Raw genomic sequence first — 19,936 nt, 5'->3', positions numbered from 1 at the left:
GTTTTATTTTTTTTGTTTATTGGCTCAATTAATGAATTTATTTGACTAATTTAACGCTGCAATTAATCATGTGGCAGCAATGCTTGGATGTCCCCTCTTTTCAGTGGCAAACATCGTATTATATTTTGTTGTTCTTTTGCAGAATTTGACCGGCTCAATCATTTCCTCCAAAGAGAGAGACCCCTGTCCCTCACCAAAGGTAAATACCATGGAAGTATGTGCACTTTCAGCACCATGGACAGGGTAGTAATGTTTCCGAACAGTCTTAATTTATCCTGATACTGTTATATTGTGTTTTATAAAAATCTGTCACATAATCTGCCGGTGTGATTATCTTAAATTGCAGATTTGGTAAATGCAAAAGAAGAATTCGTCCAAGGGAAATATGAAGTGTAACTTAAATTAGTTGTACTGTGCCACCCACAGATGAGCCTGATTTGTCTAACTTAAATTAAGTTTCATTTTCCTCACTTTCTGGGCTACTGTCCAACGGCAGGCACGTCGCATCCTGGTTTCCATTTATAGTATGACACAGCAGATGCGGTGTCACAGAGGTGGCAAGCAGAGGTCCGACCTGGAAAAGCCACTAGACAGCATGGAGCGGCTCATCATTCATAACTGCAGCCCTGATTATCTGGTGAGAATAATTACTATAGAGAGCTGTATTCTTCAATTTGGTGAGAAAATCAAACATTTTAATGCATAAACATACTTCCTCTGGTTATTTGCTTTCAGGGGAAGAGAGTGTCTTGTTCAGCTGTCAAGAAAGTTCGAGGAAAGAAGAGAAAGAGGATCAGGTTAATCAAAGTTATCAAGGCACTGATTACTTGTTGGCAGAAACTTCGGAGTGTCTATATGATCTCAAAGTAGGAAATGTGTCTTCCTGGTTCCTGTGCTACTTTCTCATGAAGACATCAGGTAAACTTCCAGACAGTTCACTGCATCAAACAGAGGATAATACACGACCAATGACCCATGGCAATGTCATGAATGTTTACTGTTGTCAAGTTCTCAGTGTTTTGTGTCTTAAAACTATACCAAACTTTACATGTCCCTTTTAATTTTTTTTATTTTGTAATAACCACAGATAAGCTACAATGCATCCAAATACATTCAGAATATGCACATTTTCTAAGGTCCCTCTTGTTGTAACAACCATGTTTGTCTTTGATATGTTATCATACACATTAATGTCTATCTGTCAGTTATGTTTTATGTTGGAGTATATTCATTATAATAAAAACAGACTTTTTAAAATGCCTGATTTCTACTCTTGGTACTGTTATCATCATCATCATCATCATCATCATCAAGAGAAAAGTAATATTATATGATAAAGAACTGATATGCTGGGGCATTTATTAGAATGCAGATGACAGAATGAATAGATAGGAAAATGTTGTTGGTTTTTTATTTAATATTTGTGTTTCCATTCATATAAATTGTATAACTGTCATTCTTTTTAAGCATCATCTGTACAGATTTAGCAAACTACCACCATTGGCTGTGTAATTTTTGATAATCATTTCTCTGTATAAATAATGCAATTAATGATTATAATATAATGTGTCATGTCTTTTACGTTTAATATGGACGTTTAATCTTCCTGGACACCAGGAAGAAGATTAGCCGATTACCATGGCAACAAATAAGGGGTGGTCATTTTAAATTTAAAAATACAAATAATATTAAAAACATAAATAAAAATCGAATTAGAGTTGATGTCACACTTGAACTTCGTTTACTGGTTGCTACTTTCAATGAATCATTGCAAAGAGATACCTTGAAAAAACATTATATTATTACATTACATTACATTGCATTTAGCAGACGCTTTTATCCAAAGCGACTTACAGAGGAGGACATGAGCTGAGAAAGGTGTAAAGGAGCACAGAATAGTTGTTAGTTTTGTTAGTTTTGTTATTCTCGAAACAGAAAGGTTTTTACAAGTTTTTTAAAGGTAGAAAGGGTTGTTGCTGTTCTTGTAGCCGTTGGTAGGTCACTCCACCATTTGGGGACAACCACAGAGAAGAGACAATTATGTTGTATTGATATAACATAATAATCAAGTTAATCATATCTTTTGAGGTAAAAACGACAGCCACACTCGAGATAAACAACAACAATATCTTTGAGTAGATATAGTCCTTATTGTCCTGCTTTTACCTAAGGTGCCTCGCCATTCACTGCTGAGTTTGTAGGTCCTTTTATCTCTGCTGCTTATTCACTGTACAGGTCTTACTGCAACTGTTCTTAAATTCTGCCTTTTGCCCTATAGGTCTGAATTTTTCTCCTTATTTTTTTCGTTGTTGTAATTTTTTTTCTTTTTACTATTCTTCTAATCTCTAGTTTTTCATGCAACTGCTCTGTTGCCTTAAGAACTGTTACTTGTTGTCTATTTCTGTTTTTACTCTGCTCTGTGAAGCACTTTGGGCTACAGTTCTGTATGAAAGGTGCTATATGAATAAATAAAGTTATTGTTTTTTCTGTGGTTATTTTATTTGAAATAACAAAAAAAAAAAAGTGTTTAAAAATATATATATAAATAAATAAATAAAGTTGAAGTTGAAAGACAAGCGGAACTCTTCTAATGCAGCACCGTTTTCAGTCCGGAGCGGAATTTATGTTACGCAGCCTCGACCCAAACGAGCTCGTAACGATGCGAAACGTCAACAAGCTGCACGAGGCACCGTGGCGGTAAATCGACATTGCTCTGAGTTTGGTGTAGCTGCTGTGTCGCCTTGTGGTTTCCAGTCCGTCGGTTTACGTCCGCAGAGCAGGCATGGCCAGCAGCGGTGGCGGTGCCGCAGACATGGATCCAGATGTTGCTCGCAGGCTGTTTGAGGAGGGAGCTTTCCTGGTGCTGCTCGGTGTTCCTCAGGGCACAGAGCTGGGCATTGACTGCAAGAGTTGGCAGGTCGGTCCCCGCTTCAAGGGTGTGAAGATGATCCCCCCGGGTCTGCACTTCCTCCACTACTGCTCGGTCAACAAGCCCAGCTGTGGAGGAGAAATTGGCCCCAAGACCGGGCTCTTCATCACCCTCAAACCCAAAGAGATCCTGTTGGCCAACTGGGATCCCAAAGAAGAGGATCTGGACTTCTCCGCCTCCCAGAATGAAGAGGAGGTGAGCCGGATCAGGGCAAATTTACGAGATCTGGATGCTTTCCTTGGGCCCTATCCGTATGAGGTGATGAGGAAGTGGGTGTCCCTCACTGACCGCCTGAGCGAGGAGGTGGCGAACAACCTGCAGCCTCTGTCAGGCCGCATCTGCGCCTTCAGTGACGTCATCCCCGAGCTCCAGCTGAAGCACACCAAAGACAGGGCAGAGCAGCCGAGGAATGACACAGCCTGTCAGAGCATGAAAGAGGGACTCGCCAGGCTCCCCAGGATGAAGCTGAGGGAGGGGACTGAGCTGCGCTTCTCTGTTATCCCTAAGAAGACCTACCCTCCTGGAGCCACACCGGCCGAGATCACCCAGTGCAGTCTGGACTTCAGCTACGCCCTGGAGACTGTGCTGGCGAAGAACCATGAGCTGCAGCCTCTCAACCTGCTGGGTATGTGTTAGATGTACTCCTTTTAGATCATCTACATGCAACCCAGTTATATTTACACATTAAAAACACTGCCTACATTTCTTCCCCCTCTCAGGTGAGCTGCAGTTTGCCTTTGTGTGTTTCCTGATTGGAAATGTATACGAGGGCTTCGAGCACTGGAAATGTCTCCTGGCACTGCTGTGTCGATCAGAGGAGGCGATGCGAACGCGCAAGGAGCTCTACCTGGGGCTCATCGCCGTGCTTTACCACCAGCTAGGAGAAATCCCGCCCGACTTCTTCGTGGACATCGTGTCTCAGAACAACTTCCTCACCACCACGCTGCAGGTAGATGCACAGCTTCAGTTATTTTTCCATATACACTGAGATAAACATGATCCTGAAATACAAAAAAATGAAAGATGCGTGGAGACAATCGTGTCTGTCACTAGAAGCCTTGTTAGGAAGCACAGGCTCACCATTCTTTCTGAGCTTTTCATAGTCTAAATAACATTACAGTAGTTTATAATCTACTGAATTTTTACTGTCACATCTCAACATTTAGAAAAAATAACTCAAGTCAAGTCCTCTTATTTTACGGTTCTTATTTATCACGTGTCTCAGAAGTATTAAGTTGGTCCTACCTGTCCTGAATTTCTGACAATGTCGTCCTACTTTTTGGAGATAATAAGTTATTTCCTCCAATATTTGAGAGACCTGGACCGGACCTTAACTGAGTTAACTGGTTATGAACTCCCAGGGAGGTTGGTCAAAGGATATTAAAAATATAAACATTAATTTTAGTTGTTGCACAGGGTTTGTATAAAGCCTTTATACTTTGAAAAAGCTTTATTTTAACCGTTATTATGTTTTCAATCGTGTCGAAAAGAACATATTTCTAATATGTTCTTTTCAACACGATCTGCAAACACGAGCACTCAACCAAAAATCATTTCATATTTGAAACGAAACAAATCCTGTTGTCATATCTGTTTGTTGTATTCTGGTGTGTTCACTCATCATTCATTCATAACTAGAAAAAAAACCTCTGTTGATGCCTCTACTGTGGAAATTAGCAAGCATTAAATAATTATGATCAAAACATACAATCAGAGTTAATATGAACAGAGTAGATATGATGATGAAGGCTTGGAGAGTCTGGAAATGTTTTGTTTAGGTACCTTGAAAGTGGATTTTTACAAACCCTTGATTTGGAATTATATAATGAGTTGTTTTTTCCCCCAACAAAACTTAATTTATCTAAGACAGCTTTAACCAGAGTTGCTCCCTTGCCCGTCCCTTTTCTGGAAGGCATTCACATCTGGAATAAACAGTTTCAGGGAGGTGGTGATGAGGGACGGGCAAGCCTCCAGTCTTCTCTAGTCTTCAGGCTGCCACTTTGACGTATTGATTTAAAGTTTGTTTTTCATAACAAATTCTGTTGAAAGCTGACAACTCTCCCATTTGTTTTGTTTTTTGCATTATAAGTTCAAGCTACAACAGTAAAAAAAGGGTCCCACATGACTCTATTCCACCTTTTTAAAGATGAATCATTTCCCATGTGACATCTATGTCATGAATATCTTGTTCATGATCCTGATTGTTGCGACCAAAATGTTCTAGGGGGACATGCTTGAACCATGACAGCAAATCAACAGCAGTGTCAAAACATTGGCTAAATTATATATTTATTGTCAAGGATGCTCAGGATTACAGTCACAAACCATTACATTGTTTTGACTTAATTTCTCACAGGACTTCTTCCAGTTTGCCAGCGGGCCTGGTGTCGACAGCACACTACGTAAGAGAGCAGAGAAGTTCAAAGCTCATCTCACCAAGAAGTTTCGCTGGGATTTTGATGCAGACTTGGACGACTGTGCACCTGTGGTGGTGGAGCTGCCCGAAGGTGTTACAGTGGACTGAGACCTCTACTATGACTCCGTAAGCAGGGAAATGGACAGAAATTAATCTGACGCTGAAGGAGAGTGAAGTATAGTATTTAACATCAGCTCCAAATGTTCTCAGAAGGCTTGAAGAAATGTAAAAACACTGAGCACTGCAGTACCACAGTCCTCCAAACGACCACACACTCTTCCTTCTAGCAACACTAGTAGTTAACACTCGTCGCATGTGGGTTGAACAACATCTTCTTACATATGTACACGGTTTGTACACTGTTATGAAAACGGCAAACACATTATTAAATCTACTTGAGCGTTCAGTCATGGTAGAGCTGTGTTATACTAAATGTCAGTGGTGCCCTCTGGTGGTGGTGTTCTCCAGGTTCGGCGAGCAAGTTTGCATTGCTTGACAGATTTAGAAACCACATTTCAACACATTTGTTGCCAAAATCAGCCCCCCTTATATTTTAAACCTCGCTGTAGTTGGTGAGTTTATTAATGGCCATGCTTAAGGACTAACCTTAATGTCACCAAACTGTATGAGAATTAAAGATGTACAGATTTTTCTAGAAGAAAACATAAAGTATAGTTTTGTGTGACTGTAGTGTTTCTGTACCTCATATATTACCAAATAAATAATACTTTTTAAAAAGAAAAAATGAATCCCTTTTGTTGCCACAGTTTGCAAAAGTCATGCTTTGTCATTGTAAACTGGTCAAACATGACAAGACAGCAGGACTTTTCTATGATTTATTGGATGCAACTCCCTTTTAATAAAGTACTTTTGATTTTCATTGCAGTCCATTGAATGTTTAATGCATGTTTCACTACCTGTCGCCTTTCTGCTTCTGCTCCACTAGATGGCGGTCATGGGCTTTTTGTAAAGATCTTTTACACGTTTGTACATCTTCCTCATGATCTTCATTGTAACAAATGTACATTCACACAGAATGAAGAGCCGGGTCTAGTTAGTATTGGCAGTGGGTTCTGTGCACAACATGACTTGTCAGGATGGGAATTATCTCTAAGCTTCCTCTTTATCTTGACAAAGATTATGTGTGAGAAATAACAGGTGGAGGAGTAAGTATGGGGTGTACAGACAGCAACAGGATCAACTGGATAATGCAATTACATGCAATTATTTGTGTGTGTGTGTGTGTGTAGCTATGTCCCTACTTTGACAGTGATAGATGGGACAGGCCTTGTGTTGGCCTGTTGGTTCATCAGTCCATTCAGTCGTTAATTCCTCCTCTGCCCTTCGTGATCCTTTTTTGCTCTCCAGCTGGACGTCACTACTTTGACCTGTCCCGGATTCATGAACCCATCTATAACACTTAAAGCTGCTGTATATAAATGTAATTATGTGAATCAATAGAGTCTGGGCCTGTTGATGGAAATCCAAATGCCACTACAAAAAAAATCCATTCTCTTCCCAGAAGACAGATGGTATTGTGAAACGAATGGTAATGCTAGGCTTTATGATGAAATCCCTCCGTTTGAAAATTTACGCACATCTTAAAAGAAGATCAGTATTTGTGGTCCTCTTTGAGACCGCTGGGGCCCTGCACTGGTTGTTACTTTCCATTTTGAATGCAATTAGATGGAGAAAATGGCTTGGAACACATGGTGGAAACATATCAGCACAACATGGAAGGAAATGTACGCCAATTATTTGTAGATTCATTTTCTTCTCTGGGGATGAAATACTGTACATTGTCAATGAAGACAAGTCTCAGAAATTACACTGTAGGGACGTCCTTGGCATTCCAGCCCCTATATTAGAGCTGGAATTACAACATACAGCAAGTCGGCGGACGACTCATTAAACGTCCAGCTTCTCTATGCCGCACACACCCCTTTACCCTCAGTGAACGCACTCTCGCCATGTTCCTAGTATGGCAACCATTTTCCTTTTTAGTCTCTCTTATTTGTTTCGTTTGGTGTGGTCGCCCTGGGGAGTAAAGCACGCTGGGAAATGGACTGCATTGATTGTCAAGGACCTCAAAGACAAGCAGGCCCTGTCAGTCATGGTAGAGCTTTCTCTCCATTAGATGGGAGCCGGCCATTTCCACGGGGCTCACAAGCTGCTCACCCTGCCAGTGTAAACACAGGCCCCTCTGTTTCTTTCCCAGTCACTCACCCACCCCCCCATCACGGCAGCAAGAAGGATGATTGTGGTGCGTGTGTGTGTGTGTGTGTGTGTGTCACACCTTGACCGAGCATTGACTCTGGTTTTAATATTAATTATTGTTGACTGAACAAATCAGGTGTTTGATCATGTGTGTACTGAAGCTCTCAATTATTAATTGACCTATAGTGCTTTCCTGATCACCCAAGCATGTGCGATGAATGAGTAAATTAGATTTTATTGTCCTCTAAAGAGGAAGTTTTTAAATATGGTGAGAGATAGAGAGAGAGGCATTCAGCCTGTTTTTGCATTGTCCCGTGTCACTGCATTTCTCAGATTACTTTGTTTTTATAGAAGTTTTAATTACAGGTTTTGGTTTCTAATGCTCTGCCTCTTTCCTGCCACTTCTGTGCCTGTCGTCTGTCTTTCAGCCTTGGACGTGAAATCTCTTTCTTTCTATGATCACTTTGATGTATGGCAAGATGCATAATTATAATGAATAGCTTGTCAAAAAAAAGTGGGCTTTTTGGTATTTGCCTGTGTCCTCAGCTTACATGTGGGGAAAGATGTTGCTACAGAAGTGGACCTCTCTGACCCCTCTTTACTGGTTTGTACAGATTGCATCAGCAGATGTATAATTACAAACATTTGGCAGCGTGTTTGTAGTTGTGGTGAAGTTAAAAATTCAAACTCTCACATTTCAGGTGCCAAAATACAAACACTTTCACTTTCTAGATAACTATTAAATGACTATGATGATAAACTATGAAGCCATGAGAAATTTGTACTTGTCCATCTGTGGTGTGGAGTCTGTTCCTTGTCCACATACATCAGGTTTGTTTTTGTCTTGGACTTTCCCTTCTTTATCAGCCCACTGAAGTATGTGTGTTGATGACCATGCTGCAATTCTTCTGTATTCCCCTCTCTGCTGCAGTACCAGCGGGGCTTCACATGTCTGACTCGCATGACCCGAAATGTGAGGCAGGCACGTGTACATTTTCCCAGGACGTGTATAAGTGTGCAGTGTGAGGCGCATGCACGCTTTGAGCTCTTGTGCCCAGACATATGGACGATTGGGTGGGTGGGCGCTTAAAGAGGACGAATGGACAAAGTTAAAAATCCCTCCTGGAAATTTCATACACACCAGGGGAGAGAAGGAGAGTGTGTGTGCTAGTGTGTGAACAATATGGTCTGTTATAGTGATCTGCTGAAGTGATTAAAGGCAGGAGCTAAAAACAAGGCGGTAGACCTTTGAGGTCTGGTCAGCAGGCATGTGTGTCTGTCAGTGTCTGTGTGTCTGATCGTGTACAGCATAAGGACACGACAGCTGGCCAGTAAAAGTCTCAGGATAACAAACTAAAGTTGTAGAGGTGAAATGAGTACATGCTGTGATTAGCACACACCCAGAAACACAGCAGCACAACAGAGACAGACATAACCTCCACTGTCATGTCTCACTGATGTCACAGAGCTCATAAAAGTGTCTGTGCTCGTGCTGTATATCATCCTTTGAGAGAATGAACATTGGACAAGTCATTTTGAATCAAACATGGTTTAGACAAACTACAGCAAAGCTCTGGTCCCCTATTCCCAGTCCTTCAGATATCTTTCACTCTCCCCCACCTGCCCATCAGATGACTGATCTCTGACTTCCATTTTTAGTGTGTGTGTGTGTGTGTGTGTGTGTGTGTGTGTGTGTGTGTGTGTGTTGCCTTTGGCTATGGCACTCAGTGCATGAACTCTGGCAGACCTTGTCACATCAGAAAGGATCTGAATACCACTGCACCCCAAATATACACACACATACACAACCTTAGAGACCGCTAACTTTCTCTTCCTAGCCCCTTATTTTTCTTGAACAGTTGTGTGTCTCTGTGTGAAGGTTTTGAGGTGAAAGCAGAACCCCTCCTGGTAGCCCCACACCCTGGGGAGAAGTCGCTGAATGGTGGAGAGGAAGGGCAGGAGGGAAACCATGAGCAGACCTTTCAGATGCTGCACAGAAGAGGATGAAAACATTCATCACTCACTCTTTTCTACTGGGTATTAAAGTCATTCTTGTTTCCTTCTATCCTTTTTCTGCTTTCTATCAATTTTCTGTACTTTCATATTGCCTCTTTTCTCTTAACCCTCTATGGTCTGCACGAACACCCTCCACCTTGTGAATAATTCAGAGATTTCTGATGTATTATTCAGACTTTTCTCTGTCTTTCTCTATCTCACACACACGGCTTTGTTTTTTTTCTGTTGTTTTTCTCTTTTTTATACCTAATGTTAAAATATAAAAACAACTCTCTTGCTCCTTCAGTCAGCATGACACCAAAATGCCCCTGATGTGTGCATTAAAAAAAATAAAAAAAATCTAAGTTGCTTTGGACAAAAACATCTTTGTCTTGATTGCATTCATTTGACATTTTGCCCAAAGCCACTTAAAAAAAGTGTCTTCAATCTGAAAAGGAACAAGAGCAGGTTGGAAGTGCAATGCTCCCAAATACATAGCAGTGTGTTAATGAACTACAGTGTTTTAGGACCTTGTTTGAAAGAATTGCAGATTGGCAGTGTTCTGCTTCCCTGGATGTCTTCTTCTTGCACCCACTCATCATTGGTTGTCTACCAGCTGTGACCAGTTCAATCGACTTATTTTATTAGGCTAACTTTTAGTCCAAAAGAAGTAAAATGACTCATTTTCTTCTGTAATTTACAAGAAAAAGACGTTTTTCTGCTTTCCTTCCTTCTCATATTTATCTAGCAACTGACCCCAGGTTAGGAATGACTGCTGTAAAGTTTAATAGTTGGCTTCTTTGCCTTGGCTTGTGCTGATTATTTTTGTTTTTTTCTTGTGGAAAAACTGAAAAAGAAAAAAAAGAAGCAGACATTTAATGAACTTCCTTTTTGGATGGACAAAACTGCCTGTTTTTCCTAAAAGGAAACAGAAAAGAAAAAGTGGTCAAGAAATAATTATTTTCAAGAGCTTAGTGAGTGAAAGACATTGACACATTATTTGTTTAATCATCAGTGTAGAATCGAGCATGAAAGTTCTTTCTTAACCATTAATAATCTTGAATCAAGGTCCAATTACCAGCATTTGTAACAGTCTCCAACAGTGAATGGAGTTTGCCCCGTGTCATGCAGTTTGTATTTTGGGTTATTGGATTCAAACTCACTGAATATTAGTGTATGCTCATTTTTCAAACTCCACACACCAACAAAGACTGTAAGATGTGGTTGAAAGCTCTGCAAAAGTGCTTAAGATTATTTGATTTAGTGTGGCATATAGCCACTGTAATGAAATGTAAAGTAAATATTTTAAAAAAGTCGAACTCTCCCGATACGTAATATTCCAGTTTTGATTCAGCTCTTCATTGTCAGTTTTCTGTCTTGTCTCCCCTTCCTGTTATTCTTGTTACTTCTTTATAACCCCCCTCCCTCTCAGAAGGCAGTGCAGGTGTGTATTGTTCTCCCCTGTGAATCGTGCCATAGCTCATTCTGAAAAGGATTTGTTTTGTGACCCAGGGAGCTTTTAAAAAGCTGCAGAAAAATCCCCACCTCCCTTGTTTTTATTCCCGCATCTCTTTAATACAACAGTAAATCTTCCTCTTCTCGTCTCCTCTGTGTACTTTTTTCCCATCCCACTCTTTCCTACCGTATTCCACTTCCTCCATCCCTCTGCTTTTCCCTGTCCAGGCTCAAGTTGAGTTATGGGACAATCAACCAAAGTAGCAGAGCAGGGAGCATCGGATCTGATCTCTTGTCAGCATTTTCTAGTTCGTTTTCCCTCTCTGTTTTGCACTTTCTGAAATCTCTGCTCTCCAACATTCATTCTTAATCATTCACAGACCTAAAAGAAACATCAATTCTCATCAGGCTATGTTTATTAGGGATATTAAGTAAATAACTCTTAATTACCATTTTCTTTAAAGTCTTTCCCTCCGTCTCTCCAGCTCTGACTCTCCCTCAGCGTTGCTGGCCAGAATCCCAGACTCATCTCAGCTGATCGTCCCTAATCTGAGCCTTAGCTGTCTCCTGTCCTATCCTGCTGCTGTCACCACTGCAATTAAATCTGTCTAACAGGACAGGCTTCTGTCAGTGTGTGCCTGCATCCATGTTGTGGCCAGGCTTACTGGAGCCAGGTGGCCACGTGTTTGGCTCACAGGAGGCTATTTTTCGATGTTTAACCACATGCAATAAACACAGCCATGTGATGCACACAGCGCAAGGTTTGATACGATGCCAAAGACTTGGCAACAGATGCATGGGAAGACTTTAGATATTACCAAGAATGTGGACATTTGGCCAGTAAGTTTTAAATTTGGCTAAAGCTCATATGCAGATATGACCAAAACGGTTTGAGTTTATTCCAAGATGTTAATGGAACTGTGAAGAAGAGATAATAGTCCTGATAGATATGTGGCTTAATGGATAAACACAGATAAGCTGTGGTTGAGAGTTCAATGGGTCTCTGATGAGTAGGTTGGGTCTTGGAGCTGATATGGGAGAGGATCGACGAGCCTGGGGTTACAGAGCACATTATGACAGACAAAAAAGAGAAACACCTATACGTATTAAATCATCTAGATTTTAAAAAAGTCAGCAACATGTTCGGTGCAGTATAACTGTGGTATGTCAGCTTAAGGATAATTAAAGAGTCACTCAATCCAAATCACTAACAACTTGCAGAAGCAGCTCATCTGCCATGCTGCACGATGCTGCAACAGAGCATTTTTCTTCCATAAACACTTTGGCAAACAACTCTCTCCCTCTTCAGTAAACCCAGAAGGAGTATCACTCAGATGTTTCCACAAACACTTTTCATTCTTTCTCTTTGCCGTAACCCTCCCTTCTCCCCACGTCACCCTCTCACTGTTAATGTGGTTTTGCTGGGAGCTGCTGGTGATGTTTACCTCTGTGACCTATGGTGTCTGGCCAGTAAACAGGCATTGGCCCAAGCCCTGATCCCTGGAGCAGTTCCATGTTTCTGCTCTGGTCCTTCTCCATATTCGCATTACCACTGAACCACAGCCGGCTAATGAAAGTCAGGCCCTAACTGTCCACAGAACGCCTGCACACAAACTACTGGAGTGTCCTGAGAGGAGCTGGAGGACTACTACTGTGGACATGACAGTGATTTTGGAGATCACAGTATAAACAGTAAAGGTTGGATGAAATACAGTAACATCAGGATGTGATTTTGCTCAGAAAATCAAAATATTTTTTGTACAGTATACTTGTCAATCCATTTGCTTACATAATGTATTTGAAAAAGGATATACAGTATTGGTATAGTATTAGTATTCAGTGATGTCTCACTCCACATCTTCAACCTCAGTTCAGTCTTCTGCTGTTCATTTAAGCAACAGAGCTCATGGTAGATATTGCCTTTACAAATATGTATGCATGTTTGTGTATGTGTGCTGTGGAGACACACTAAAACCATTTCCTCTGTTTTGCCAGGTGGGGTGTCAGAGCCTGACAGGGGTATCCACCTCTCTGTTCAGAATCGGGGGTGTCTTGTTCTTGTAGTTTCTTAAGGGAAGACGTGCAGTCCAAAGTAAACATTTGATCTGGACATGCAGCTGGTGCTACAGTAAAGACGCCACTGGCCATATGTTGAGTTTATATACAATGGATGCAGAGTGAAGATCTCCTTTAAGGCTAATGATATTCCACTCTCACAGCTTCCAGTCTGCATCCCTTCCTGCACCCCCAACACAAGGGCTGCCCGGATTCATGGGTAGACAAACAAAGACCCGCGCTGTGACGGAAACACGTGTGGTGATCTGGTCGCATTTAATGACCAGAGAGGGGAAACGAACGGGTGTTTTTATACAGAAGATTGGTGCTGCCTGTCATTTCCCAGTCTGTGGGGTGCATACAGACATTCAACTTTGGTTTCACTGATAATAATCTTATATTGGTAGGGCTAAATTACTATCATGGTCATGTTTTTATTACAGTCAAAATAAGACTATGTAAATTTTCTGAGAAAAAATAACACATTCTTCCTCCCTCAAATGAAAAGTTGAATTTATAAGCAATAAAAAATACTAAAAAATACTGCTTAATTCAGTACACTCAGGGGGTTGGCAGCTACAGCCTCACTTGGTTTGGAATGACCAGTAGCTTATGGTGGCCAAGGTTAGCAAACTTTTGGTTGATGTTGCTGTGGTACTGAGTTCATTCACTGGCTTTATGACTCATCTCTTTCATTTTCCCATGATTATCACTCAGTTACACAGACCAACTCCAATTTTTGAAATAAAAAAGACAATAAAAGATCCTCATATCAGCTACAAATATATTTTAAGAGGGAAAAAGAAGATCCTTAACTCTCAGCATGCTGTGGTTTCATGAACATATGTTTGTGCCAGTCCTCAGTGTCTCTGTATGGTATTCAACTTACTCTTTTGAGGAGAGACAGTTTCTTGTGTCCAGACAGACAGGGGAATTATCCATATGTTTAAATGTTTGCCTCTGCTCTCACATCCACTGACAGTAATGGCTATGATGCACAGACTCTCTCAAAATATGAGGGATAGCATGTGACTCAAGCAATAAGCATAGGCGATCCGTCAGTTGACATCTCTGTTTTAGTTTTTTTCTCTTTTTTTCTCTTTTAATTGTGAATGAATGAAACACAAACACACATTGTCACACGGCTCTCGGCATCTGTTACACTTGGAGAGTTTTGGAACATGTGCATGGTAATAAATAATGGGTAACTCATTGATTTATAGACACAACTGGAGCACAGCTTTTTCTTTTTTTTTCTCCTGAGAGAAAGACTATTTTCGAGGTTGTTTCTGCTTGGTTTTATCTTTTGTATTTTATTGTATCTTTGTATGTTTTATCCAAGTATTTGTTTCTTTTTCTGTCCTGTTCAATTTGAAGGGAGCATTTCACGCTGCTTTTCTTTTGGCAGCCCTTTCAGTCCCATAAAAGCAATGGAATGATTGGCAAATCGGTGGCCGTCACACCCAACCAATTTGGAGTCCAGCTTTTCACACAATTATTTCACACGCCCGGGAGAGACCTCAGTTTCTAGCAAGGACATGGGAGCGTATTGTAAAAGTGTTTGTTTGGGTTTTAATGTTAAGAAGAAAAGATCTCAACTTCAGTCAGGGGACTGGTAACTGGGACATGAGTAGTGCAAGGCTATATATCTAATGTATACATACCATACAAAGCAATGAAACCCCTTTTCCCTTTGGGATGGACTGCTGACGCCTACATGCTTTAGGGGGATTGGGAGCTAATCTAACTGGATTCCTGACTGGTCCATTTGGGAATTGCTTCAATCGTAGCTGTGCCTTAGTTCCTGCAGTAGTGATGAAGTGGATACAGTCGGCCTTAAGTTAGATATCTGGCGTCACCAATGCACCTTAATAACCAATAACCTGAGAAAACACAAGGTTGTCTGTATAGAAGGGCACATTGGAGCTTCTTAATCCAAACGACACAAATGGATTTAGATGAGCATGCATGCACTCTCTCTTTCCCACACACTCCAATACACACTGATACACACACGTGTATGACTGGCACATGTTCTGTGATTGCTGTGGCAGATATCTTTCATATCCTGTCCAGCAAAGAGCGGAGATTTGTTAGTCTTTGAGATTCCTGGATGAGGGTCTAAATCTATACCGTCACTGCTCTGGGAGGCTGATGATTTTTTTTTTTGTTTTCATTAAACACAATCATCTCCAGGGCAGGCAAAGTAACCCTCCTCCAAGCCACCAGGGACATGATCAACTCCTCGCCTTCAGATCATTACACACATCTGTGCACCAGAAATGAAAATAACTAGATATTCTTAATTTGAGAGCATGGGTTACTTATTCATGTGCACAAATTATCAAAAACTCTATATACCTGCCAGGCTTTGTATTAAAATCTGGCATTACTGAGGAGGAGAAACACCGATATGGAATTAACTGAAAAGGAAGTTCATTAGTACTGCATGTCTCTAGTGAAAAGCTTGAGAGCTCACTTAATAGGCATGAAGGTATTTTGTATGATTAATGGACTTGTAGATGGGGGGGCTTTGGGTCATGGGATCTGGGTTGAGGTCAAGGACAAGGTCATGGGGATCATGGAGTTACCACATTCACACTGCAAGAAAGTTTACTCTGGGATTGCTCTGTTTTTGTTGGTGTTGCATGATGTTACCAGACAAATATTTCCTGCTTCTGTTGTTTTTCATAACTTCTGATTTAAGGCCCTTTATCAGGATTTGAATACAATGACAAACACAGCCATGATCTGTTAACTTGTCAGTCTTTAAACCTCTGTGCTTAAATTAACACTGACTCTGAGAGGAACAGATGACACAAGTTTCCAAATGTTCTACAAAACCCTCCTGCTGCCAAATCCACAAGTAAAATGATCAATGTCCATAAATTCACCAGCCATCTAATGACCCTTCAGACACAGCGTGAGAGCGACACCACTGTGCTCTGAAACCTATTATTTCCAATGACTGGCGCTGCGCCATGACCACTTTTCACTGCGTCAAGCTAAGTATAGTATACTTGTTGAAGCCAGTGGCGAGTGCAGCGTAAATTGTATTGTCTCTGAAACAGCCATAACTCTCTTGCATTCTTCACCAGATCAACATCTTCATTCCCTTTCAGAACAGTGCTACCAACAAGCTGGCAACATCAAACTTTCCTCAGTTTAATAATTTACTGTTCCTGTTAGCTTCCTATCTTAGAACTGGCAGAAGTCATTACTATTTTATTGATAAAAGAACCTGCCCCCTTAGACTTTTTTGGCCACTTGGGGGCAGCAAAAACAAAGTATGAACCTAACATTGGCACGTCATTACTCACTTTCTTTTTGGTCTTTTTGGTCCAACTCCTGAGGGAAATCTCTATCTCCAACTGCTAAATGCTCCACTGTGTGAGTGTTTTAGTAAGAAGTCTGAAGCCTGTTGTAGCCAAAAATTCATCAATTGTTATTTCAAAGAAATATGATTATAGCAACTTTAAAGCCACATTATTTATGACATTGCAATATCAATGTCATAAATACGGACAGCTGTACATGCATCTGTTTTGATTACATTACTTATGATCAAAAACTAGCGAGTCGACAAATTTGACACAGTCAAACATCAAGTAAGAGCAACAACACAAGAAGGCAAGCTAATATTACTGACTAATCCAACATCAAGAACCCAAGCTTGGCATCTGTCTTTCATTTCACCAAGCTCTTGACTAAAAGTCAGAATAAGATTTACTTGCCTGGCTACGCTTCTAGTGGCCATTTTGGGGTTGCTCCTCATCTAAATTCCGCCCACTCTGAGCCTCGAAACTTCCTCCAAAATGCCTGCGGTACAAACACTAAGACTACGCCAGTGCCCCTTTCCCACAGTCAGGGCAGCATTGCTAACTCAGTGATCTACATTGCTAACAACAGCTATAGTTTACAACAGTTACTTTACTGACCTTCAGGAAACTCTGCAAATTTAGAGAGTTATATACAAGACATCTTTATCACTCATGTCTTACCCATCTCAAAGCTAAATGTTCAATCATGCACAGAATGACAGGGCTTTCCTCATCCTCTGTAGGAAGTAAGTGCATCTCTGATTGAGTTGCTCATTGTGTGACTGCATGTACAGACAGTAGAAATACAACAATAATGGGGAGACAATTATGGACCCTCACAAGACATGTCAAACCTACAAATTAGTCTACCATACTTAAAGGGCAATATGCATTACTTTCAGCATCGCATCCAATCGAGACTTGGCCCTATTACAGTCTGGAGAAAAAATTCCTGTCTTTATTAAAATGTGAGATTTGTTTGGATAGTACTGTGTCATATGAAGGATTACATTGCCAGACAAAAGAGTCTGTTTAAACCTCCCAGGCCTTATACTATAGCTCTCTTTAAACCAATACGTTCCTGCTCCAATGCTTAAACCGTGCACTTCATTACTGATTTATTGACACTGATCCACCTATCAAGCATGATTACATTCCAAACTGTATTATGGCAACGGTCCTTTTGCACTTTGTCAAAGCCCAGTGTGAGACTTGGAGGCTCCCCTGATAGTAATGTATGTGCACACATGCATGCCTAGGATTTTTCAAGTGTAGGGTGAAGTGTATGTAGAATTGAGGCACTGACAGCAGCTGCTGTGTGTGTGTGTGTGTGTATGTTTTCTATGAATTATAACGGCATGTATAACCTTTATCGTACCCATGGCAGATAAGAAGGCAGAGCTCACTGTTTAGATCATTTCCATATTTACAATTTAAAAAAAAAACTACAGTTATAGACTGTATGTAATTTGTTTAACACTATTTATGCAGCATTTGTGAGCTCACTGTGTATGTGTTTATCCTGGAAACCTCATAGTGGCCATATGGTTTTAGATGAAGGTGAAATTATACTTGTGCAGTCCAGAGGTTGATGCCTTAAGCTTAGGAGTTCCTTAATAGTTCACTGTCTCATTTCACACAATGATATATCACCACTAAACTAGATGGATGAGTCACACATCATTAGGCTGTTTCATGCTTCAGTTTTTTTTAACCTTTTGTCCACATGACCTTCATCTCGTATATGACAACTGTCACCTATAGATAGACAACAACAAATAGGTCAAATGGTGAATGATAAAGATACATTGCATCCAGGTAGATAGGTAAAGGAAGGATTTCTTCTTTAAGAAAATCGATAAAACATCACATCAAAGCAAGATATCACATCGGAAACATATAGGATAAAACACAAACAGCCCAAGCTGTTATTTCTATTGACCACGTTGAGTTGAATGTCAGCTACAGTGTAGCCCCATACATAATAAGCTCCACTGCTACCCTATAATCCTTTAAACCAGGAGTCTAAATGAACCTTAATATGAGCACCATTACATTTGGCTCAAACATTTCCATTGACACTCAACAGAACAGCCAAATGCAGTATAAAGCTGAAAATAAAAAATAAAATAAAAATACACATTTTCCATTTCAATATTCCAATACTGTAGTGAGCTTTACAGTGCAGATGTGTGCAGCTTGCAGACGTGTAGATACCCTGTGTGTTATTGTGTGTGTGATACCAACCATATCATCAGACGTACAGTTATTAAAAAGTAAAACACTACTTGCACATCTTTGAATAGAAGTTTCACACCAACTTCCATGCTTACTTCCTGCACACTGATAAACTGAAAAACAACATCAACGTAATACATGGGGATTCTGGGCTGCATGTACACACAGTCCTCAATGGGTTTTGAACACTACCCTAAATTTTATTACAAGAAAATTCAAATATCCCAGGGCCTCAACAGAGCAGAGGCCCCTAACACACACACACACACACACACATCACCATGTGATTGTGGACTCTCTATGCTTCTCCTCTGTCCTGACCTTACCCCCGAGGCTATGAAATGAGATTATTATGTGTGAAATGAGGAGCCCTTTCACTTCTTCTTATGATCTATGCAGTACAAATCAGGGTTAAAGACAGATGATAGACAGTGCTGAGAGATAGCTGTAGGCTAATGCTGCACCACAGGGGGGCCACAACACTAGACTAAATTTATTCAGGTCATTATATATAACTTTTCTGTAGCTTATGTCGTTCCGATATAGAGTAGTTGGAGGCATGTGTATCTCCTCCAGCTTAGGCTCTTTTTGGTAAATGAACCCAGGTTGAACAAACATTAATTTAGGCACGAAGTGCAGTCCTCACCTCCTAACCTGCAATTTCTCTTGCCTGCAGCCCTCTGCAATGGCTGTCTGTCTCTGCTGCGATGGCATTCCCTGCATACCTGTGCTCTCAACTGACGGGGGCACATGCACAGGTCACAGGTCCACAACGGGGAGCGGATGTATGCGTATTAACGCAAATCACCAATGACAACCCTACGTTACTGTTATTGCAGATTAATCTTTCCCAGGCTGTGGAGGTATAGAGAATATGGGTTAAGCTGTTGAATGAATAGAGGGCGATGTGGTGAGGCGGGGTTGGGGTGAAGGTGGGTATTTGAGCGAGAAGTTTCAACCCTGGTTGACTGTGATCTCTGACTTCCTCATGTGAACCTGAGGCGAGCTCAGCAGAGGCCGACCTCCTCTGACGGAGTAATTAGCGTGAACAATAACGCACAATTGGTTACAGTTGGATTAGCTTGAACTAATCTAATAAGGCATGCAATGCACCAAGTGGCTCAGTGAAGCGCTCAGGTTGGGGAATGATATACACTCTTTGATGTTTTAATGAAAGGCATCTCTCTTTTCTCAGTTCACTGGCTGTTTGATTGCCATATGCACTATAGATAATGATAGAGGTATGAAGTTTCTGGAACAAAAGGACAGCAATGAATGACCGACTAAACACAAAAAGACTTTTCACAGTAA

The 19,936-nt window shown here is 40.8% G+C and overlaps 1 protein-coding gene across 1 annotated transcript; it reads left to right on the top strand.

Moving 5' to 3' along the window:
* Positions 1-2,590: 2,590 nt before the first annotated feature.
* Positions 2,591-6,086, top strand: aar2 (AAR2 splicing factor). Its single transcript, XM_010751682.3, has 3 exons — positions 2,591-3,554; positions 3,649-3,878; positions 5,286-6,086. Exons 1-3 carry the CDS (start codon positions 2,783-2,785, stop codon positions 5,451-5,453), a joined length of 1,170 nt encoding a protein of 389 aa, XP_010749984.2. The 5' UTR covers positions 2,591-2,782; the 3' UTR covers positions 5,454-6,086.
* Positions 6,087-19,936: the final 13,850 nt, after the last annotated feature.

Source organism: Larimichthys crocea, chromosome XV, assembly GCF_000972845.2.
Source record: "Larimichthys crocea isolate SSNF chromosome XV, L_crocea_2.0, whole genome shotgun sequence".
Taxonomy (NCBI): domain Eukaryota; kingdom Metazoa; phylum Chordata; class Actinopteri; family Sciaenidae; genus Larimichthys; species Larimichthys crocea.
This window is presented reverse-complemented; position numbering and strand designations above follow the sequence as displayed.

Coding starts and splice junctions, on each gene's coding strand:
- aar2 (XM_010751682.3), top strand. CDS start 2,783: ATGGCCAGCAGCGGTGGCGGTGCCGCAGACATGGATCCAGATGTTGCT. Junction 3,555..3,648: donor GCAGCCTCTCAACCTGCTGG/GTATGTGTTAGA, acceptor TCCCCCTCTCAG/GTGAGCTGCAGTTTGCCTTT. Junction 3,879..5,285: donor TCCTCACCACCACGCTGCAG/GTAGATGCACAG, acceptor AATTTCTCACAG/GACTTCTTCCAGTTTGCCAG.